General features: G+C 35.1%; 1 protein-coding gene across 1 annotated transcript in view; it reads left to right on the top strand.

The window, feature by feature from the left end:
• The window catches only part of b4galnt4a (beta-1,4-N-acetyl-galactosaminyl transferase 4a), a 229,398-nt gene that overhangs the window by 154,930 nt on the left and 49,632 nt on the right, over positions 1-24,836 (top strand). The window contains exons 4-7 of the mRNA XM_038275583.1: positions 939-1,034; positions 3,583-3,673; positions 5,262-5,362; positions 15,512-15,579. Of these exons, the coding sequence (XP_038131511.1) occupies positions 939-1,034; positions 3,583-3,673; positions 5,262-5,362; positions 15,512-15,579 (356 nt within the window). The remainder of the gene's footprint in view (positions 1-938; positions 1,035-3,582; positions 3,674-5,261; positions 5,363-15,511; positions 15,580-24,836) is intronic.

The raw sequence follows: 24,836 nt of genomic DNA, 5'->3' as shown, positions 1-24,836 counted from the left end.
GACTTTTTTCTTTTTCTTTTTCTTTTACTACACCCACAAACTTCAGTGTTCTCTGATTAATACACTGGCAATAAATGGCATAGAATTGTAAAACTCAAGGGCAATTTTTTTATTCATTTTACTAATTAATAGTGAAAAGTTTACCCAATTTCTAAATCTTTGCATTTAAAAGCTTTGAGTTTTTGTAAGCATCTTCCAGCTTTACACATCTAGTTACTAACATTTTTCTCAAATTCTTGTCTTTTATTCTTCTCAATAATTTAAGATCAGTCAGATTGGACTGAGAAAGTCTTTGAAAGCATTTCAAGTTTGAACTGATTCATCATATAAACAGGCTTAACTATTATTTTGTAGCTCTGTTTCTTTATTTAAGGTTGTTTTTCTGCTGAAAAAATGATATTTGCATTATTGTCTTTTTTGCAAATATATACCTGCATCACTGTGATGTAATCAAGATGATGCACACATTATTATCCATCCACATTACGGTATTTAGGTTGGGCTATAAAGTAAGTTCTGCCCTTTTTGTCAATAGAAATGCTCATGTCTTGATAGGTTTTGAGACTCTGCCTTATTTTCTATATAGATATCAAACCACTTTTTGGATGATATTCATTTTGCTTTTTGATGAAATTGTTGTCCATAAAATCTCTAATGCTTTTACAGTAGAGCTGCATTTGTCTTGGAAATTAACTCCAAAAACGGTTTCTGTTCATTAATTTTATAACTTCAAAATTGTATTTAAAAGATTTTATTCAACTTCACAATTATACAGTACTTAGAGCAAGGCTACCACAAAAAGTTGGAGCCTCCTAATCATCACATCATCAATTGTAGTTACGATTGCTGCTGACATATTACAGCAAATCTCTTGTTTTACACAATGTGCAACTGTTGTTTCTTTGTGTGCTAAACTCTCTCCTCTCTGTGTTTTACAGTATAAGGGCCAAGCCAACCTACACGTATTTGAAGACTGGTGCGGCTCCTCTATAGACCAGCTAAGAAAGAACCTGCACTTCCCTCTCTATCCTCATGTAGGTATTAAAGTGTGAAGATAAAATGTCACTGAACAAAGGGTACAATAGTGGCAGCTGTTATCTGTGACAGATAGTAAATTGAAAAATTATTAGCCTGTAAAAGTAAGTGGTTTTTAAAATATAGGCTTTTACATGGTGTCTTGTTGCAGCAATACAAAAGGCTAGACTGCATAATGAGATGTTTGTGTTCTCTGTTGCTATGACACATTTGATGGAATAGAATCTTTTTTACTTTATGCGCATTGAGATGAGAAGCATGAGACATTTTCTTTTTGTCAAAGGTTTCAGTTTAAACAGCACAGACTGTGGCAATTGATCTAAAGTGGAGACGGATTCAGTCATGCTTCATTTGCTTTGGCTTCATTTGTTTGACCAGTTGTCCCTCCAGCACAGGCAATCTCCGTCATGTACTGAATGTCCCTCTTGTGAGACATGAATGAAGGTCCCGAAGTTGTCATAAAATTCTCACCAGGGCTGCTTTTGTTACATTCAAAGATTGTTGTTTAAGATGTGTATATTGGTTAGTGGCATTTTGTTTTAACACTGATGGAGAACATGATATCCTACCACAGCTTATAAGGGAAGAAAAAGTTTCCAATTTGCTTTGCTTGTTTTCTAAATTTGGAAAAGTGTGGAAACGGAAAGCAGAGTTATATATATATATATATATAAAAAAAAAACGCATTTTAACTTCCAGACCTTTGTTTTGTATAACAAATCAGAATTTCATGATCAAGTAAAACTTTTTGTTGTGATTTATTGAATGACAGTGTATCTGAAAATTACTGCATACTCTGGAAAAATTCAACAAAAAAAGTAGAACTTAACAGGCTTTATATTTTATATTTATAAATAAAGACAGAATGTGCCCTTAAAGATATGTAAAGATAAGGCAAAGACTCTTAGAAAGCTTTACACCTGTACTAGGAAAGGTCTAATATTCAAAACGTAATAATATGCAGGCAGAGAGAGAGAGAGAGAACTCCTTTGCTTGTGTCGGAAACGTTTGGAAAAATTACAAATTAGATTAAATAGTTTTGTAGATGTGGATAGATATGGAAAAGCAAATAAGTAGAGGTATATATTTCTGTTCCCAGACTTTATTTGCTATAATTTTCTGAATATTGTGTCTTTCCTTCAGCTTATCTCATATTTCCCTCTCTCCTTTATCTGACCTTTAAAGTCTTTCTTCTTTCTTTTTTCCTTTTGTCCATTTTAGTTTTAAATCCTCATCTCCTTCCTTCCTTCCTTCCTTCCTTCCTTCCTTCCTTCCTTCCTTCCTTCCTTCCTTCCTTCCTTCCTTCCTTCCTTCCTTCCTTCCTTCCTTCCTTCCTTCCTTCCTTCCTTCCTTCCTTCCTTCCTATTTGTTTTTCTTTACACTTGTCCTTGTGTCCTGTATATCCTGTCTGTTCTCTCTATCTGCTCTTTGTCCTTCCTGTTTCATTCCTTCCTTTAATCCCTATTCATCTCCTCACAATTATTCTTCCTTTCCTTCATGATTTTCTTCCATCTTTTCTGTCCCTTTCTCATTCTACCATGATTTTGTCTTTGCATCTGTCCCTCCATCGTTCTGTTTTCCTCAGGGGAAGTAGTGAAGTTACTGAATACATGTACAATAAGACGTTTTAACCTGTGGATACATTGTGCTATGGAGCCATATTGTGTTTAAGACAACAGGATGATCCATCTATTGGAAAATATAATGGAACATAGTGACATTGTTATTGAAGATGACAATATCGCTGTATAACAGCTTCACTGACCAAGTGAATTCACACATACTATATAGCTTGAAAAAGTTCTGTCTAATGGTTGAATTCATGGAATTAGAACAAAAAGTTATTTTGGTGTCCTCTGAAAACAATTGTGTGCTGAAAAGAAAAAATGAACAATGATTTATCAAAAACATCCCACAGTTCTTATTATAGAACTGACAAAGATGCCTGAACAATGGAGTAAGTGGAGCAACCATGAACTCCACCTGCAGTTTTTTAAAGCATAGAGCAAGCTTTCCTTTTTCATACAGCCGCAATTTGACCCGGTAGAAAAGAAAAGTCATGGGTAGAAATCAGATAGAGCTACTATCATTATCTTATTGTTAGTAAAACAGATTCATAGTTCACATCAAGTTGAAGAATAAAGACAGAGATATACTTAAAATGATATCAGGATTGTTTTATAGACCTTATGAATTATTCCCCAAAAACTATGAGATTTTTTTTTACCTTTCTACACATTCATCCCTTTATTGCAGCACATTGAAAGTGGAGTTTCACTGTAATCATTAAATTAGAGAAGAAAAACATTATTGTTTCCTTCTAAACAGGCCTTTAACTCCATGTTTTCAAATCTCTATCAAACCAGACTGACCTCAAAGTGTTGTATTCTGTTTATCCTGCTTTTAATTTTGCTTTTTGTTATTTTGAGAAAAGAGTAAAACAAAAAAATATAAACAGTGAAAGATTTCATATTGCTTTTGTTTGATTTGCAACAACTTATGAGACTTTATATCTCTTTATTAATGAAATAACTATTTTTCTTGCAGACCAGAACCACAGTAAAGAAGCTAGCGGTGGCTCCAAAGTGGAAGAACTATGGCTTGAGAATATTTGGTTTCCTTCACCCTTACAAAGACGGTAACAAGCTTTCTTTTCTCAGCCCCTGATATGAGAGCCTTAACGCTTGTGTCCTTTATCAGAGCAGGCAATTTCCTCAGCCCTTTTAATCCGAAAGCCTTCAAGCCACTAATGTAGTGGATATTCACATTTTCATCTTGGCTCAATGCCTGAATCTTACAGCTAAATCTTGCTTCAGTCCCCTTATGGTCCGGCACTGAAATCCAGTTGCTATGGGAACAAAAACCCCAAATGTCCAAGTGCCCTTACACAAATTGCTGAACTCCAGCTATTAATTAGATTACCATTCATTTTAGGCTCTCATATGGCTTTAGCTGGTAGTATGACTCTATTGAGTGGATGGTGTGAAGGTCATGCTGTTCTCCGGATCACTGTAATACCCCTTTACCTTTATCATTTAAGTCCAGCTGAAAAAAAAATATGACTAAGTAGACGTCAGGTAACAGTGCACTTAAATCTAAATCTCTGTTATGGATATCTTAATACCATAATGACATACTTAATAGTGCAACAAGGAACATTGTGTAAATTTAAATAATTGTTCTGTGACATTAAATCCAAAGTACTTTGAATTTAAAAGATATGCATAAGCCCTGCCTACAAAGACAGCACTGCCCTAAAATATTCAGCATAAAAATGTGAAGTTTTATTTTTTTTTTAAGTTTAAACCAACTTAATACACTAATCTGAATAAGTGTTAATGGGTTTTATTCTCTGTTAACTAGGAAATTGGATGGTTCACAGAAGTTGATCTTGAGAGTAAAGAGCACCCCCATGCTGATCTGGTCGTTTTGGCTATTTATCTTTGTAAGGCAACCTTGAGTGCCATAAAATATGCCTTTTAATAAGATTTATTCTTATTATTTTCTCCAGCTTCATGTTTTACGCTATATTTATTAAAATGTTACAGCAGAGCTTTCAAAAATTTCCTCTAGTGAAATTAAATCTACAGGACAGAACAAACACTCAAACAAACACATAAATCGGTTGAATTTTCCTTCATGAGATATGAGCCAAACTCCAGGGGTAATCAAGTAAGGAATTTTTTCTCAGTTTGGCAAACTGTGTCCATTGATTTGCAAAAGTTTTGGATTTACAATGTAGCTGTGACAGCATTTCATGCATACCCAAATACTCCAGAGATTAAGGCAAAAGGTTACGGTTTTCATCAGCATAGATAGGCTTACTTGTATAAGCTTGGTCATGAAACAGCCTTCTGCTTGTCCTTTACTCGAAACAAGCAGTATTTAAAGAAATCTCTTCCCTGACTGACCTCCTACATTTTCAGATTATATTTTCACGTTATTTACTCGTATTTTCTATTCTTTATTTATTTCCTCTGGACTGGTGCTATGCATTTTCTCTCACAAGTACACCATTTTGTATTCAGTCTAGTGGCTGTAACACTTTCTTTATGATTTTAACCAAATGAGCCACAGACAGTTTAGGCACTATATGCTGATATCATTTTATACCTGAGAACTTCTTTTAAAAAATCTTGTCTTGTCTGATTATGTTGCGTACCAATGGGGGGTCATCCTTATTTCTTCCACTAACACCCACTTTGATCATGTTCTACCCCCTGCAGGTGATTTCCAGTTCTCTGTATCGTCTGATGATAACTCAGAGTTCTGGTTGAGCCCTGATGAGAGTCCTCTCAATGCCAGACTGCTAGTTTATGTTGGCCAGGTGAGCTTTCATCTCAATGAACCCTACCCCTGCACACACAAACCATAACTACTTAAAATATGTGCAATGTACTTTGCTGGCTTGTTTTTATTTTTTGCACCTAAATATGTTGCTAAATTAAAAAATCACTTTGAAAAGACATCAGATCTCAACTAGAAAATAAGCTGTCCTGGATATCTATATTGAAATGGAAATAATATCATGTTTGAATCAAAGGGACACCATATAATTTAAAAGAATAACTTAATTCCACATCACAAAGAAATTACTAATAGAAATACTGATGCAGCATGCAACTCCAAATTACTGAACTGTTATTGAGGCAACTCAATAACATAATCAGTTATTTGTAAGAGTCCCACATTCTTGTATCCATACCTGATGACATCAGTGCACCTTACTTTTAACATGAGTTTTTTACCCCTAGTTCATGAACATTTGTAAATTGTTGTGAATTGGTGTTATATAAATAAACAACTGAATTAAAACAGGGCATTACTAAGTTTCTGGACAGTCTTAGGTTCAACCTTGTTCCATGTGAAGGAACCTAAACATGATGCTCTGGAGTCGCTCTGTTAGATAAAGTCAGGTGAACACAGTAGCCATTCAGTGGTAATTATCCTGTTATTTTTAACAATGAAGAAAATATGAAGTCCTCATGTGTCACACTCTTGCAAACCTTTACCACTGTATTATTTTTGATTTACTTTAAAAGTGAAGGTTCTAACAATGCACCCAATGATTTTATTACTGCCTACTGGCAGGTTTTATTTCTATTTTTTAAACTTGACATTTATTTGCACAATTTCTGAGCATATACAGAACAGTTATTATTAATGACAGTGCTAGAAGTGGCATAAAAACCCCTCAATGAGATTATGCCGAGTTTACGCTTATGGTTAACAATAAACCACAGGCAGTGCTTTTGTTTATCCTTTGCAGGTCTGTGCGTTCGTCCTTGGACATGCCTCCCCATACAAACACTGACCAATCCACAAACTGATTATGCTGAACAGTACAAGCAGCATAACATTTATCGTTGCTTCTTCAGACCCTTTCACATGTCTCCCATGAGCTCAGGGTTAACCAGCTCTCATCAGTGAAAAAGAACTCAGCACCAATACCCTAACCTGTCAATAACAGTGTTCTCTCAAAGATGCCAGTGAGCTCCACAGTGCCCAGCAGTAAGCAGAGGGTTTACTAGGGAATGTCAGGTTCTCAGGCCACTCAGAAACTTGGTATCTAATATTGCAGGCTTACTGTAAGGTTTCCTTTATTTGGCCGGTAGAAGGTCCCTTCAAAAGACTGGCTGGGCAGGATCTTGTTTCTCCTTGCACAAAAAAGCAGATCCCAGTTTTGCTGATTAGTTGAAGACCTTCAGTGGTTCTGTCCAACTCTCCTATTGTAGCTGTCTTTCTCTTAGAATCAGCCTCATGGTGTTAAGACCGTGCTGCAAGATATAGCAAGCATTACAGCAATAGGAAATATTATTATGCCTTCCTCTGAGACCACAGGGCTGAGGTTTTGTCCTCATACTACCAGTAGATAGTACAAGGCAAATACAAAACCAAAGAGATCAAATAAAAAAAACATTGAAAAGGATTAAAAAGGAATCTGTGGCTTCCACCTGTAAACCATCCCTATTTTTAAGGTCCCATTATTGTTGCCCAGTAAGGAAAGCTGTTGTTAATTTTATTACCACAAAACCACTCACACTGATTAAAAACCCCCTCCACTAACCTGCTGAGATTAATACTGCAGACGTTTTAGTTTGTCCGACCTGATATTATACCTTAATTTAGTATTTTTTTAATTTGTTTGAGCATTTATTACTGAAAAAAACTAATCTTGTTCTATGTCGATTAGTGATGTGCTGCTGAATTGATTACCGGGTTTTAGCTTACAGGATTTTACTACAAGAATATCTTAAATTAGTTGACATTTCTGAATATTAAGTAGGAAAACACGTTTTGTTTGCATACCCTTGCAGCATTTAAATTAACCAATCACCTACAAGCTGCTAAGAACCCAAGAGGGTTAAACTGCAGCTTTCCCATTCTATCTGTCCTTAGTTCTGTGAGTGAAACTTAATGAATAATTCATTTGTTGTTCATTGGTTTGTTTTTTATTGAATACCCCAATATGATTCAGAAAGAAGTGTGTATGAGACGAAGCAAGTTTATTTATATAGCACAATTCAGTACAAAGGAAATTCATAGCTCTTCATAGTGCTTTATTAAACAATAAAATAGAAGGAAAAGAAAAGCAGGATAAAAGTAAGTGAAGACACAAACATGATAAAAGCAGGTAGTAAAACAAAACAGTTGGACCACAAATTTAAACTAATTGGTTGTACAATGTTCACCCTGTATGACACACATGTGTTTTAAGAGCAGGGATCCTGCTATAGTACCATCTGTATTCCAACAGGATGCGAGATGTCAGCGAGTTCCATGGGAACTGAGATTAATTAGCTGCTGGTGACTATTGATGTGACATTTAGCAGTGGAGAAATCATCTATCTCGTGGCAGACGAGCAGTAGTGTGCCAAGGAATCATTCATTCTGCCCGCTGGCTGACTGACAGGCATCAGTGCCCTGACTGTCTTCTGAGACATATTGTGTTTCAAGGGTGAAAATCTAAATGTCCTCTCCCTCTCTCCATATGTGACATGGATGTGCAGTTTGTTGGAGCTCATAGGGGAGAAGTTTTCTCCTAGAATATGAGGATATTGTCCTTTTGGGTTTTTCCTTTTAAAAAGTCTAAATGTAGCTCTAAAACAAGATTATTCGAAATATTAAGTTATGCCTTTTGAATTTAGAGAACATGCAAAAATGTAAGAAATATATTTCTCCGAGGAGGAAATATTACGGTAATGCCAGCCTCACTTTAAGTATCTAATCTCACAAAATTATCAAATTGTTGTCCTGGTACATTTTTGTGTTTATGGTTTAAATGACTCACAGCTATTAATAAAAAGAACAATAAATTAGGGCAAGCACATGCAGTATGTATGTATGTATGTATGTATGTATGTATGTATGTATGTATGTATGTATGTATGTATGTATGTATGTATGTATATATATGTATATATACATACATATATATATATATATATATATATATATATATATATATATATATATATATATATATATATGTATGTATATATATGTATATATATATATATATATATATGTATGTATGTATATATATGTATATATATATATATATATATATATATATATGTATGTATGTATATATATGTATATATGATATATGCATGCATTTTTCTTCTATATCAGTTGTCACAACATTTGAATCCTTGATACTGAACTTGCTATAAATGGAACGTGCTGCTTGAGATATTTTTCTGACAGGGCGAAAGGATGGGAGCTTAAGCATTCATGTGACGTTTCCATGGAGACCTCTGTCAGCATTTTGTGTTGAGCTTACGTATCGTCTGGTTAACATGACTGATCTCCCAGTGGGATACCTTAACAACTGCAGAAAAAGCTGGATTTAAATCACTGTTACAATGCAGCATTTTTAAAGACAGAAATAAAACTGAATATGCTTGAAGCATGGGCTTGTTTGTGCACATTCTCTCTTTGTAAAAAAAAAAAGTTGGAATCATATATTCATTTCAAACTATATATTAAGCAGACAGTGAAATAGTATTTAATGCTGTTTCTCAACTTCTGTAATTTTAGGAGAAAGCAATACTCTAATTCTACTAATTCCTTCAAAATGTTTTACTTGTGCTTAAGAGCGATAGCACAAACATTTAAAGGGAAAAGTGAAACCAATATTTCCATTGTTTCTTGAACAAACAGCCAAAATGGTGAGTTAAATGGATTCCAAAACACCAGATTGGGAGCCGGGCCATTACACTTAAATTTATAACAGCTTTGTTGTCCAGCTACATCTTCAATAACCTTATGTTATGGTCATTCCAATATGTTGGGATTGAGTTTATTGAGGTGTTAGCACTAACATTAGTTTGTCCTCTTTCTCTTTTGGCATGGACTTTTCATTGCTTCAGGCAACTGGTTCAAATTACATTTTGACATTTAAAAGCAGCTATAGATCTTTCACTGTTTATCAGGAATCCATCATGAGAATTACTTGTGTGACGCTGAATGCCTTTATCCCAGTTTCACTATGCAACAAACACTTGCCCGACTTTTAGAGGAAAGGGCTCAAAATATAGAAAACCCTCATGTCACATAATTACTGTCTAAGGAAAGTTATGTCTCAGAGCACCAGCTGAAAATCTGCTAACCTCTTTCAATATGTGTTGTTTAACCAGCAGTTGTGACATAAATAAATACAAGTGCAAGTGATATTTTTCACTTCTCTGCTGTACTAAGATCACCTTTGATGAATTTCAGCCTTTTATAGTAAATATTGTTCTCAAAAACAATATGCAGATTTCTCAGGCCTTTTACAGCAGTTTCAGGATTTTAGGTTTTTACCTTTCATCATTGCTCTTTGGGAAATACAGTATGAAGTAAAAATGTTTATTATGTTGTTTATCACTTCCCCTTAGAAGTCTTTATTCAAAACATCAGTATTTTCATCAATTTTTCAATTACTGTAAGAAAAACATGAGAGAAAACAGAAAATGCTCCAAAGACTTAAACTCAAACATCCCATAAGTTGGGCAATCCATCATAGTGACCAGCTTAGCTTTTCCTGCTTTAATTCTTTCTGACTTACCGAGCACATCCTGTTCCATTTAAAATAACCAGCCATGATCACCAATTGATAATGTAACTTTTAGAACAACAGAAACAGACAAGAAGACAATTGTGATGGATTACCAGGCTAAAAGCAGTTTAAAGTGTCTGCTCGATAATTTCTAGCTAGTGATAATAAAAAAGGCTGGTTTAATGGAATGCAAAATATTCTAAAGTACACAATTAATTTAAGTTTTTCCTGATGAGAGCAATATGCAAAGAACTGTTGTGTCTTTAACAGCTTTTCACTACATTGGTTGGGATATACTGTATATGCCATATTTTTAGGAAAGTTTCTAACCCACATGCAGATAAATCAGGAAGACTAATAAAGGTTTAAACAGTTTAATGCAACAATGAACCTGACTTTTCAGTTGTTGACTTGAAAATCCAAATAGTTTTTGTAGACAGGTATTGTATGACCTTCATTCGGCTCCTCTTAAACTCTATTTAATAAGCAAGCCCACAGCAGATTTATTTAATTGGAGGTAACCAGACTTCAGCTCAGTTTTTTTCTGAAGACAGTTTTTCTGTCAGCTCGTACTACAGCTCTGGTGCTCTAGTGCGAGTCGACAGAACTGACAAAGACACCTGCATAGGACAGGAGCCATGACCTTGATGTCTGAGAATTTGTACAGGCAACTGCTTAATGAGGCAGACTGATCTCAGGTGTGAAGTCCTGCCACAGCACAGCTTTATCCACCAACTGAACCTGTACAGGGAAACAGAAGGAAGGCACAGACAGCATAATCCGAAATCCTGAGAATAGATACTTTGCATATCAACTTTATTGTTATGAGACACGATTTGTATGGAGCAATTTCAGTGATTGCTGAAAAAGGGAAGAAAAAAAAGATTTGGTATTGAAAAACGGGGAAGGGATGTTAAACAGAAGGCTCGTTCATGTGCCCTCCAAGGTTTTGCTCCTCCCCTCCAGTTACATTTTTTTTTCCATCTGCAGTCTTTTTTTCTGTTTTTATTGAAAATGTTTTAATCTACAGTATTTGAATATACAATGTCCAATCTCTCTTTTGTTACAGTACATCATTATAAACTGTCACTGATCCATATTTGTTCTCATTGTAAAGTATTGAATAAAATATCTGGCATCATTTTTAGTTGCATATCTCAGTTAGATATAGTTTTATATATATATATATCTATTTATATATAGATGAGTTGTTAAATATTAGTTTGTGTTAATTTTAACACATAAAAAAAAAAAAAAAATATATATATATATATATATATATATATATATATATATATATATTTTTTTTTTTTTTTTATCTGACAGATATATATATATATGGCAGATATATATATATATATATATATTTGCTAAATGGAGGGCTTGTGAAAAGAGAGTGTCCTGGACTCTTTGTGGCCGTTAGAGGAGTTGGCTCGAGCAGATCTCCCTTAGACAGGAAGCCAGTAATCCCAACGACCTGCTGCAGTTATTTCTTCCTTGATGCAGTACAGCTGGTATGCTTTCCATTTATAGGTTAGGACACTCTTCATTATGCAGTTGTAAGTTTTTCAAATAGTGAGAAAATAAAAGAAAATCCTTTGTTATACTGTGAACAGAGGTCGTCTCAGAGATGTGCACAGTGGGAAACTTAAAGCTTCTTACAAGCTTCGGTCTGTTTGTCAAAAATGTTGAATCCACAGACAAAAGTAAAGCTTTCAATGTTCTGTTTTTGCATTTATTTGATCACTTTGATAGGGTAAAATGCTGGCCTAAAATCACCATAAAGCATCCATTTGGTTGCTTTGGAATTTTCAGTGTGGCTGAGATAAGTATGAATGTCTGAATACATGTACCTGTAGGGATACTGGTTTTCTTCAAAAGTAGTATTCAACGTTGAACCTCACATTCTGTAACAGCAATCTCTAAATCACTTTTATTAGAAATACCCCAGATGTGGCTGTAGTAAGACAAAGGAGGAATAATTCCTAAAAGCATCTGATCTAATATGTATTGAAAGGGATATGTAATGCTGTAGGCCTGTTTCTCTTCAAAACAACACCTTAAAGGGTTGTTACTAGTAGTTTGAACACTTTAAACTATAATGTTTTTATCAGCATTTTGATAGAATATCTTCTAAACTCTAACAAAAATACGTTACTGGGTCCTTAAGAAGGATAATGATCCTAAACAGACCATCAAATCAGCAAAGGCATGGTTAACCAGAGATGAAATCGGCTTTCTTCAATGGCTCTGTCAGTCCATAGACCTAAATCCTCCAAGTTGCATTTTAGCTGAATAGAAAACAGGAAAGAAATGATACAGTACTAACATTAATAGACAGATTGTCAAAATATGGACAGGTTGTCAAATGAGGGTTCTAAAATATCCCTTTTACTTTTTGAAATAAATATGAGAATACAAAGTGTTGTCCAAATGGCATAAGTGAGTTTTATAAAGTGTTGGGTGGGTCTATCTTATCTTTACAAGAATAAGCCAATCTATTATTAGGTCAATAAAACTAATTTATTATTCTGTCTGAAATCTAAAGTAGGTAAAATTTAACACACGAGGCAATGCTTGTTTATATTTATAGCCCAAATCTGTTGACAGACAATTCAAATTGCTGTACATGGAAAAAAACAATAAAACATAGTGTGAATGGGAAAAAAACAGTGAAAAGTACATTGCAGCGGCATAAATGTAATTAAACAGATTTTTAACATAAATAAAAAATGCTTAGTTAAAGCAATGATTATAAAAAACAAAATGATTTATGATGATATGGTTTAATACATCAAATCCATATAAAAATATTGCAATAGAGTGTTTTGACTGTATTTTTTCTATAATTGTAGCCCTTTTAATTACTTATCATTATTTGATTTATTAATGAATAATAAACATGTTATATTTTATAAATAACCACCTAGTTGAATTTAAGGTTAAAAAAAATAGTCAATAGTCAAGACCCACCCTCTTTATTTATATTGTGCTATTCACTACATTTAATCTCTTTACAGAGACAGTTCAATCAGACAATACAGTTATACTGATTGGTTAGTGGTTTTCTACCAACAAAGAAGAAAGGAAGAAATATTTACGATTACTGATGGTGTTAGAATTTACCAAAGCAGTAACATGCTGCAGGCTTTAGAACAAAATCACACTAACATATTTTATCTGCCTTCTTCTCTCCAACCAGCTGTGTCTGAGTCTCTGAGGCTTTAAGAGCCGCTAGGGGCCCAGTTAGGTTTGGACAGGCATTGATGCCTGTTTTTTTCCATGGTAACTCTATTCTCATGCCAGCAAAACTCCCTGAAACGTGCCATTATATGACTGCCAGCAAGTTGTAGGTGTGAGTCACTCTGTTTTTTTTTTGTTTTTTTTTTCTGTGTTAATTCTCAGTAGGGCTCAGCTTGAGGATAAGCAGCTATTTGCAGTCTGAAAGACTGCAGTGGTCTGTCCCCACTGCCCACCACACTGTCTTCTGACCAGATTCAGACCTAGGAGTGTGTCCAGCACAAACAATTGAAAGCATGCCCACTGTGATCTAGCTGTATTCTTCCATTATGGATCAGCAGCAGCAGGGGCCCTAATTAGTTGTGTTGGCTTGTTGAGGAAACGAATGGGCACTGATTTGACTCCAGGGCAATAAAGGGAGTCCCAGCTGCTCTGATGAGCACGCTTCTTAGAGTCAGTATTGGCAGGGAATCCCGCTTCCTCATTTTCTCACTCTTTATAGCCATTAGTTTTTATATGCATGCTCACTTCAGAGGTTTTCTGCTAATTAACTCTCCTTGACAATTTGGGTCATATTGTGTTTTCCCAGACATTTGAAAGTTTTGCATTGCTATCAAAAGTGAAGGAGCCATCAGAGTCTCACAATGCTGCTCTAAGTTCTCAGATGTTAATTCAAAGTGGCTCCAACATTGATATTGCAGCTATGCTGTTTTATAATAGCATTTTGAAATTGGTGCTATGCTATGGCATTTTTCAAAAGGCGGATACGAGCTTTTGAAGAACATAGCGACATGCCTTTTCAAAGATAAGGTAAAACCGCAACAATTTGAACCACAAATTGGTTTTGGATGGTGAGTTTAAGGGGTTGGAGTGAGTCACTTTCTCATCTTTGCAGAAAGTGTGTGATCTGTTCTTTAGTTTCCAGCTCCTGCGCCATGACAGTTTTAGACACAAATTCCATTCATTCTCCTTGAAATGTGGTTTTTACCACGTAAGCTGACATGTAGCACCTAATCTGACAGCTCCTACTGGCACATAACAAAACGGAAAATCCCATGCTGGAACCCGTGGGCAGTAGGATTAGTCCTCCTCCAGACCAGCAAGGGAGCTGATACAGATTTTCTCTTTAGGGAAAAACCTCTTACCTCATTTTAAGAAGAACTTTTAATTATTGTAACTAAAAGCCTGCATTTTTAATTTTTTAATCAAAATTTGGATTTTATATGATTTATTAAACTTCTACAAATAACTGAATTATATGCTTGTACCAGACAGTTACATTTATTGCAGTATTCTCAGGTGAACAACATCGGTATTACTGCACACAAACTTCTGACAGAGGACAACAGTTGCATCCCTCCACCTGAGCTGATGGGAAGAACGTCATTTCTAAATAATTTTGAGATTAAACACAAAACGAAGCAATTCACATGTGATATTGTTGCATAATGTACAACCTAAACTCTTCTGGATTGGTTGACAAGTCACAGCTGTTAAAGAAGTCCCTAATTGATTAGCTGCCCCCAAATAATTATGTACATCAACACTAATGTTGTAAGGTTGAGAAAACCAGAACTGTGTTAATAAGGTCTTTTTTATCTGAATTAATTACCTGCAAATACAATTAATTAAAGTCATGAAACTTTTAAACATCAATATTAATTTTTTTTTATTATTTACTAAAATCAGATTTTAAATGAGAAAAAACTCTGTATTTTGCATTGCTGAAGGTATAAATTCATCATGTTTTAGAGTATGCAGCTGTTGAGAAATTGCTCAAGAAAAAAAGGGATATTTTAAAATTCTTCCTTTGTGAATAGAGCGAGTGAAGCAGTTCAAGTTCACTTCAGCTTGAAATAACAAGAGAAAGACCTCTAGTTTGGTCTCTGACTTATCGCTCAGGTGCAAATCAGAATTAATTACTCTATGATATGATATTCATCTTTAAGGTTCCAAGGAAAATGTCTCAGTTGTGCACTTTTTAAAGTCAAAGAGTTGCTAGCTTAAAAGATAAAAATATCTCTTCAAAAGAGATTTTTTTTTTCCTCACTATATTCTTAAATGGTTCTTTAAAACTGTAAACTGCAGCCTACTCTAACATTTTTTTATGAGATTTTGAAACCAAGCTTGGTCCTCTCCTCCCTTCTTTACCCATCGCATTCTGACCTGTGATTGTTCTATTGTTTGTTGCAGCTGGGTACAGAGTGGACTGCTCCAGGCGAGTTCACCAAGTTCAGGTCCCAGTCCTCCAAATCTGTGCAGTAAGTACCTGTGACAACTCCCACCTGTCCTAATAGCACATTTATTTCTTTCCAGCACAGAGACCAAAAGTGTGTATGAATACAGTTCTGCACTGGTGCATCTCCTAGAAGAGCTTTGTAGAGTCTCTCTAGCTCTCTGTATGATAGATAATCTGTCTGTTGCTTACTTTACAGCCAAGTCAAGCATGTTCCCTCTGAAGGCTTTTACTGCCCCCATATGAGTAAATGGATGGTTCAAGTGTCCACTAAACACTGGAAATCAGGCCTCTTCTGTGAACATGTACTTTAATGCACCAGATAGTTTATAACTTCAAACCCTTTAGCAAGTAGTCCAAAATGTTTGAAAAAGCAAAAATTAGTACTTTAAAAATAGTAAATGATTGAGAAAGCTTAGCACTGGCTTACATAAACTATAAAAAAATAAAATAATTAAAGTCCACTCTGTACTTTGTAAATGATGTTGTTTTTCTTGCTACCTTGACCCTGAAAGAGATTAATGCTTAATAAAAAGCTGTTGTAGACTACTAAATGTTTCAATTAAGGTAAAGGTCAAATATAGGCTTCCTTTCAAGCTCCAAAGAATTTAGTGCCTCACTAATCATAAACCTCATTGCACATCACTGGCTGTAAGAAGTTTGCTTGCTGTAAATGAAAGATGAGAACATACCTGTACAGTCTAAACCTATCTTGTTCCATTTAGATTCAGCAATTTCTTCTCAATATGTGCTGTGGTTGAACTTGAAATACATCCAATAATCCAATTGCTACTCTTCTGCTATTTCCCACTGTCATCGTTATTTTACATAAAAGTTGGAAGTCGCTGACACAACAATATTAGATACTGATATTTTGACAATGTGAAATTATCCCCAATACTTAGGCATTGCAGTTCTATACTCTTGTACTCTTTCCTCTCACTTTTGTATTATAAGGATCAGGATTTTACTGCTCTTTGTGTTGTTTATAGTAAGCATTACTTTAGAATAAAATTCTTATTAAAACATATATGGTTCACAGCTCTTTCAAACATAGCTGAGGAAAGAATGGAATCAGACTCAAGCAGAAGGTAATTAAAGTAAACCATGGATTTTTCAACCATCAAAGGAGAGTATGTGCATAATTCCCAAAGAGGAATTTATTAAGATATATGTGCCCCTAGAAAGTGTCTGTAGAAAATGATATGAGTTCCAGTTCCCCTGAAGTTAATTCTAAGCCAGTTAATAAATGCAGTGGGACAAAAATGTATTTACTGTAGTCAGTCAATGGTTGTGAAAGTTTTCCTAGGTAGAAATATGACAGAGGTCGTATAGAGAACAGAGAATTTATCATAAAGTATTTATTCGTAAGTTATAAACGAAAATATTTTGTCAACTTGAACTCAATACTTGGTAACACAACTGCAAGAGGTTATGCTACCTATCAAATGATTTCTGTATGCATTTACCAGGTTGAAAACCCTAGGTGGTGTTTTGACCCATTCCTCCAAGCAAATCTCCTCTAGAGCAGTAATGGTTTGGGGCTGCTTTGTTTTCCCACTGCAGTTCGTATGTGTCAAGGTTTGGTTGTGGTTTGGAGGACCCAAATGTAGAGGCAGAGAGGCTGAGGAGATTTCTTGGAGTTTAATGGGGCAAAAACAATAAACTAAGGCAGGAATCCAAAAATCCAACTAATAATGAAAGGCAAACCAGAACTATGGAGACATCTGGGAAAACCAAAGACGAGGAGCCAGGGAGAGACGAGGTAAGTAGACAACAGCATGGGAAGACAGCAAAGACAAGGAACCACACTGGAAAAAAATCAAAATCTAGATAAGTATTTTTTTCTTAAAATAAGTGCATTGTTCTTGGACTAAGTAGGTAAAAGAGACATTTTGTCAATGGAACAAGACAATTTACATTTAAAGTAAGAAAACACAATTGCATTGTCTTATTTTAAGTGCATTTTGTCTAAATATCTTATTTTAAGAGTAAAAATACTCAGTCCATTGGCAAATCATCTCATTAACCCACTCAAATTAAGGGTAAATACACTTAATTTAAGACATTTTTACTTATTTCTAGATCTTTTTTCCATTGCAACAAGGAGTGACAGCAGAGGGAGAGTATGGCTCTGTTCGAAAACCTAGGAAGGGTCCTCCAAGGACGCGGTCTACCTAGACTGGATCCTTCGAAGTCCTTGAAAATAAGGAGACCGGAAGAGTTTTGGCTGTAAATTCGACCAGGTCTACCCTTTGGCGGGTTTTACCGCCGTATGCTCTGTTGCTGAGCAACCGTGAACGTTGACACACAAAGCAGGAAAAGAATGAATACAGAAGTTTTCAAAACTGTTTATTTATTTCTTTTTTATTGTGAAGTGAACAAAGACTACATTAACAAGAATCCAGAGTGGAATAAAGGTTCCAACCAGCGGGAGCAGGAACAAATCAAATCAAATGTAATGATAGAAAAAGTCAGTTAAATAACCTGCTGCTGTCATTCTGCACATCTCTGATGTTGCTGCTTTTTCAAATATCCATGACTGTAAAAATGTCCATAGCTGCATATTGGTTATTTATTCCCCAGTTTTATATTGTTAAAACACTTTACAGTATTTTATTGTTTATATTTTAACTCTTCCCTATTATGTTATTCTTATACATTTTTCTAAGGTCCACATTTGTGTGACCATTTTCAATAATCTTTCTGCTGCTGTAAATTTGCCCATTGTGGGAAAATAAAGAGATTTTCTATTCTATTCTATAAAAGGGGTAGAAAGATATAAGTAAATCTAAACAATATATGTATAAAAAATATATCTGCAAAATCTCTAATATTCAACAACAAAAAATAGGAAGTTAAGCATATTGTGCAAAACAGCAATAAAAAGATAAAAATCCTATCAGATTTATAGTCCCCACCCTGCAAATATATTAGAATCTGTCCTTAAATTACAGCCAAACCCATTTACACAGTAACAGATTAAAACCTTTAGATAAACCAAACATTACCGCCACATATCTGACTCAATAACCATTAAAACAACTATTTTCATTCATTTCAGACGGAACTATTGACAGAGTTGTATTATATTAAACTGAACTTCCAATTTTCACCACTGTTCGGCGCCAAGTAACCTTTACTCTGATCACGGCTTGATTGGTCTCGCGATGAATCCTGGGACATCCAAGAATACCGAGGATACATCGGACCCGTCCTTCAAATCGGGCAAAAAGAAGGACGCATTTTAAGGCCGCATAACGAGGACTCTTGGAATCCGACCAGACCTCGGCGCCGCGCTATGACGTAATCGGCCTTCGAATCCGGTCTTCTAAGGATGCGTCCTAGGTTTTCGAACAGAGCATATATGTAGCTGACTGAGACAAAGGCAGGACTAACGAGCTGACAAGGAGCAGGTGTGAAAGGAGAAAATGAGGGAGCCAAGGGGAAAGGAACACACACAAGAGGGCAACAGAGGAAAACAACAGAAAAACCTGAGAACAAACATCTAGAAACTACAACAAAATAGGAATTAAACCAATAAAACTAGAAAACAAGGAGCAAAGTAAAGCACAACCGAACCAAGAACATGATAGTATGTGGACTTAAGAATGTTTTTTTTTCTCTATTTAACTTTTTACTATTCCTGAAGTATTAGTTCTTACAGATGCCGAGAGCGGTCTAGTACTTCCGATACTTTTTCACTGCGCTTTGCTCAAGAAAATAAGTTAATTTTCTCATTATCTAAAGATAATGAAGCCGTTTTCTCGTGACAATGAGATGATTGGAGTGTGTTAAAAGCTATTACATCCTTCAATACCACAATGGCCGTATAGATTTATAAGGATAAATCATGGCCCATGTGCAAATCTGTAAATAATCCTGTGTTTAACTTTTAGGTAACAAGACAACGTTGTTGGTTTGATGATTTGCCTACACTTCTGTTTCTCAAACAATTAGACCTATACCTCCGGCGCCTTGGCGCTGGGTGTTTTCTGAACAGCCCCGGTGTAACGCCTGTAACAGGTATAAGATGCATTAACTCAAAAAATTAGTCAAGTTTAAAGTTTTTTATAAAAAAAAAAACAGTCAGATTTGTTTCTACTGTATTCCATGCAATCCAATTATGTAGCACGACTTGACAATTAGTGATAAGAAAAAGGAAACTAAAAACTGATTATTTGCACACAACTACGGGTACGGATAGACTGGGAATCCAGGGCTGTTGGCCAGCCTCATTCATTACTCATACAGATTAATCATCTTGTTATCTCAAGAAATCAATAACTGTTTTCCTGTGATGATGAGATAATTATGTTGTTATCTCGAGAAAAAATTCAATGGTTTAACTCTGATAATGAGATAGTTATGTCATTATCTTGAGAAGGCAAAAAAGAAATAGAGTATGACTGCTCTTGGCTTCCATAAGTTCTAAGTTCATATGACTGAAATTAACAGTTGAGGGATCATTGCTAAATTGAGAAAAAAATGAGAAATCATATTTCCTCTGATCACCTTTACTTAAGGCAAAAGTAAAAGTTGTCACTTAACATGACTGCCTGTTAAAATAATGAATACTGTTTTCCTTGAACAGAGGCTGAAGTTGGAATATGAAATATGGGCTCATAAAACAAACTGAATCATTTTGTGCCAAATTATTCTTGCTTACTGAAACTCAATGCTGAGCTCTTTTTTTCTTCTGTATGCTGCACAGAATACATCAATCAGCTATTTCCTTCTAAGGTGACGTGATTAGATGTTTGTTTCTGCATTGTTTTTATCATATATTTGTATTCATATAAAAAAAAAAAACAAGGCACTGCTTAAATTGCTTTACTTTATTGGATATTTTCTTTTCTCTAAAGGAATAAGCATAGAGAGGAGCCTTTTTTATACTGTTAATAATTTGAGCTCACTTACAGCTTTATTGCACTCTTCACATAGTAAGACAACAGAGCAACCAAGCATGAAGACATAATATGACAGGGACATGAAAGGGGTTGTTCTGCTCTCAACTTGAGGTGGTTTGTGTTTTTTCAATTGTTCAGTCTCTGTGTAAAGTCTTTAGAATAAATTGAAGATGGCACATTTAAAAGGAGGCTTTGCAAAAAACAAAACAGAAAGACAACTGTATCATTTAATGTTCACTTGCCAAAACAGGGACTCTTATTTATGGTTCTGGTCCTCAAGGCCCATTGTCCACCAAGTTGAGGTGCCAAACTGATGTTATGATTAAAAGGCTTTTGTGACAACTGGTGGCATGCAGACAAATCAATGCATTCATCTGAAATAGTAGTAGAAATCCATCAATAAACGGACAAAATTATTAATGAAAGAAAAACCCTCAACAGCCATTAAGGTGCTTTAAACTTAAAAGAGTAATATTACATCAAATGTACCGAAAATAAATGAATGAAAAGGCAATTTAAAAGACATGGCTTTAATTGTGGTACAGTAGGATAATAATAATAATACTTACTTATTATACTTATTAAAAAGGCACAGACTGAATTGACAAGACCCTTAGAAAATATTGGAAAAAATTTGATCACAGAAACTAGTTAAACTGTGTCCTCTCATTAGTAATGCAGATGCCTTTAAAATTGCAGTAGGATTGTAAAAATAATAAATGGTTATATGTGATTGATTTTGAAAAAATAACTATCAAAGATACTATTTGACCCACCCTTAACCTTTATCAAAACTGACACACTTTTTTCAGCTTATGTATTGTAATGAGAGTGGCTCAGTCCCTCTGCTGCATTTAGGTTCACCCGGCCATATTGCTTGGAGTTTTAAAGTCTGCAAACATGTGAAGTAAAAAAAAAAAACAGTGCACCCTCCTGCACCCCTCTGTTTATGTGTAAAGTTTTTTTAAGCTAATGTTGCTGAAAAATATAAAGGTTATAGAGTGGGGCAAAGTAAGAAAAACCCTTTCTACCCTGCTGTTGTGGTTAATAACACAAAAAAAACATACAAAATGAGCAGAATGAGAGAGATTGTGCAGAGTCCTCACTAGAAGTCACAGTACAAGGAAATTGATCAGAATGATTATATGAATGGTACTTAGAACAACCTTCAAACCAGTTAAAGCTGAACGCCGAAGCCAAATAACATTAGTAGCTGTGTTTAGTCGGATGGAAGGACTGATCGGATCAAAAAAGTGTCATATAAACATGTCAGACTGAACATTCATATCCGGTTCCGTCTGATCGGAAAGAAATTTAATTCCGGTTGAGAGAGGTGGTTGTTTTCCTGTCGCCATGCTGATGGTGTCCTTGTACATACCCATTCAGATCTTTGGCGTAAAATCCTCCCCTCTGCGCATGTGTGCAACATCAGCCTAACGTTTTTCTTTTTACAAACCTCCAATCACTGGCTGCTGGTCCTCCTTAGTGGAGGAGGTGCATCTAAATGTAATGTGTGGATAATAATAATAATAATAACAATAATAATAATAATAATAATAATAATAATACATTTTATTTAACAGCGCCTTTCTAGAAAACGAATATACCATCCTACCCTCTAGGAAAGGGAGCGTTAGCATAAGGTACTGCTGAGTCCTTCACTAAAGTGACCACCACTAGCAAAAGCAAGAAGGGACAAAGGGCCATATTGGGGGAAAAAAAACACATCAACACGACTAAACATCCAAAGAAATATGCAGGGCAGGAACAATGAGTAGCTAAAGTTACGGATGAGCAGTATGGGTTTGTTTATAAAGCAGGCAGCTTCTTCTTCTACTGCTAAAGCATTTTCAAAAAACTAGACAGATCTGTGCACGCTCAAATTGTTTAATCTGATCGAACACTTTGTACATGTATAAACAAGTCATCATCGAATAATTTTATTTAGTTTCCATGTAAACAGAGATAATTTTAACTTCAGATCAACCAAGACTAAGATCGGATTAGAGAAAATTCACAAATTTCCTTACAGCGGAACATGAAATAATGCTTTCTGTTCTGGGCTTACTTTGCTCCATTTGGCACAGTGTGTCTTGAATGTGTTCAGGGAACAATGAAATCATAAGACTATCAAGACATTTCTGGAGAAAAATGGGCTACCAAGTGTCAGGAAGCCAAGCATTTGGAAGGCCAAATGTGACCTAAAGAACACAGCTAAATTAAAAACTATCCAGAATGGCCACAAGGTATTGCACTTTTCTGTTGTGGCCTCTTATGAGCCCTAATCTAAACCCTACAGGAAAGAGTTGAAACTCTCTACCTGGAAAAGACACCCTTTAAACCTGTGACAACTGGAGCAGTTTACTCAAAAGAAGTTAGCTGAAATACCTGTGGTAAATGACATTTACATGAATAATTTATGTGCATATGAACTAAAGGTAATAATTTTTGTCCTTGCCTATTTCAGTAGTATGTTTCATTTAAACGATTATACTTTTAGGTGGGTAGAGAAACCAAAAATTGTACTTTGTAATACAAGCACTACTCCTTATCCTGTTTTTACTCAATTAAAAGTACCAATTCGGCTTTAAAGAAATTATTCAAGTACTTTTTTCATTTTTACTTTTTGCAAAATTATAGTAAAAATAAAAACAAAACCCTAAAAGAAAGTAACAATTATTTTGTTGTTTTATTACATTTTTGAAGTCTATTTTATTCTCTATTATTTAGCCATAGCTTCACTTTCACTTGGCTTTGTTGAAAGTGTATCTGAGATATCATGAACGTTAATAAGAAAAGACAAGTTTAATTTAACTGTGTATGGGAATATTGGAAGGTTCGTATTGATGACTTTAAATATTACCAAGTATATGTCTCTTTACATGATGTTATGTTCAATAAATAGGCATTTGAGATTGTTTTGAAATATTCATTGCACTCTGGAACATCCCTTGGCTTTGTTTTGTGAAGGTAGGCGCCTAGAATGACAAATGACCTTGTTGATTACCAGAGAAAAGAGTCTGTTTTAATCTAAATGGGATATAATTAAAATCAGCAAATAATAGGGGCAGAACAAAGGAAGATGTCATCAGAGAAAAATACATTTCAGGCAGCTCACAGCAGGAATAATAAGTCATCACTCACATTTTATCACCTGGTAATTTTAGAAATTTGTAAATCTGATATATGAGGAAGCAATTGCCCAACCTGTAATGATATTACTCTTTCTTGAATATTACAAGCTATTTTGTGGTAGGAAACCATTGTGAGAGTTATTGGTCACAGGGGTGCAGCAATCCCTCATCTACATGAGACTCTTGTGTAATTTGCTACTAGAGAATAGGTTTAGGGCCATTTGAGCCTATTTACAGACTCCCCAGGTCTGTTCTCCACAAAGCTTTATATGAAGCTACAATTTAAAACAGTGTGCATAGTTATTATCATGCTGGGCCCTACCTGGATGTAATAAAGGAAATAGTAAAATTTATGGAGATGCAGATACTTAACCCTCAGATATGTAATAGTGCAAAATAGAATAAGAGAATGAAGGAAACCACAGGTTTCAGGATTTTATAGTTTCCCTTTTTACACTTAGGACTGCTGTTATTTAAACAAGTTAATTAATTGGCCTCACACACCAAATACTTGTGGACTTTGGTAAGCTGTGCTGATGATTGCTGTAGGGGTGAATCAATTCAATTCAGTTTACTTATATAGAGCTGATTCACACAGGTCCTCTCAAGGCAAATGAAAACTAAAAAATAGAAGGCTCAGTTTAATCAAATCATTTTCCTAATCATTATCTGGTGTGGTTAAAAAAAGAAAAAATAGCATTGCTCAGGGGTCCATGTGAACATATCGCAGATGGGTAGACAGAGTGCAGCAAATCAAAAGGTTAAAAATTCAAATCAAAATAATTTTATCCCAATGGGAGATTTATTGGGTCCAATAAATGGAGAGAATGGCTGAACAGGAAAACAAAGCGAAAACTATAACTGAGACTAAACCAAGACATAAATAATCACACAAATCTGTAGAGGAGCTAAGCAGCTCCTTTAGTAAAAGACTTTTACATCCTGTTTGTAAAAAGGAGCGCTACAGCAGGTCATTCATCCCTGCTGCAACCAGACATTACAATGTATAATGTGCAATTAGTATTTGATACCCTGTGCAATACCCTGTTTCTTTATATTTGACACCCAGCGCAATAACTATATACATAAATACCGATGTAAACACATTGGATATAACCCTGATAAAATAAAAAAAGTGGTCATATGTGGACGCACTGTATATACGGTATTTACCCCATACACCTTTTTCTTCCTTTGGCACATTCTTCTTCTCCTTTGACTATTTGAGCTGACGAGTA

Source organism: Cyprinodon tularosa, unplaced genomic scaffold (genome assembly GCF_016077235.1).
Source record: "Cyprinodon tularosa strain WSP-4 unplaced genomic scaffold, ASM1607723v1 ctg121, whole genome shotgun sequence".
In the NCBI taxonomy this organism is placed as follows: Eukaryota; Metazoa; Chordata; class Actinopteri; order Cyprinodontiformes; family Cyprinodontidae; genus Cyprinodon; species Cyprinodon tularosa.
The sequence above is the reverse complement of the archived record's forward strand: the minus strand, read 5'-3'. Positions and strand labels throughout refer to the sequence as shown.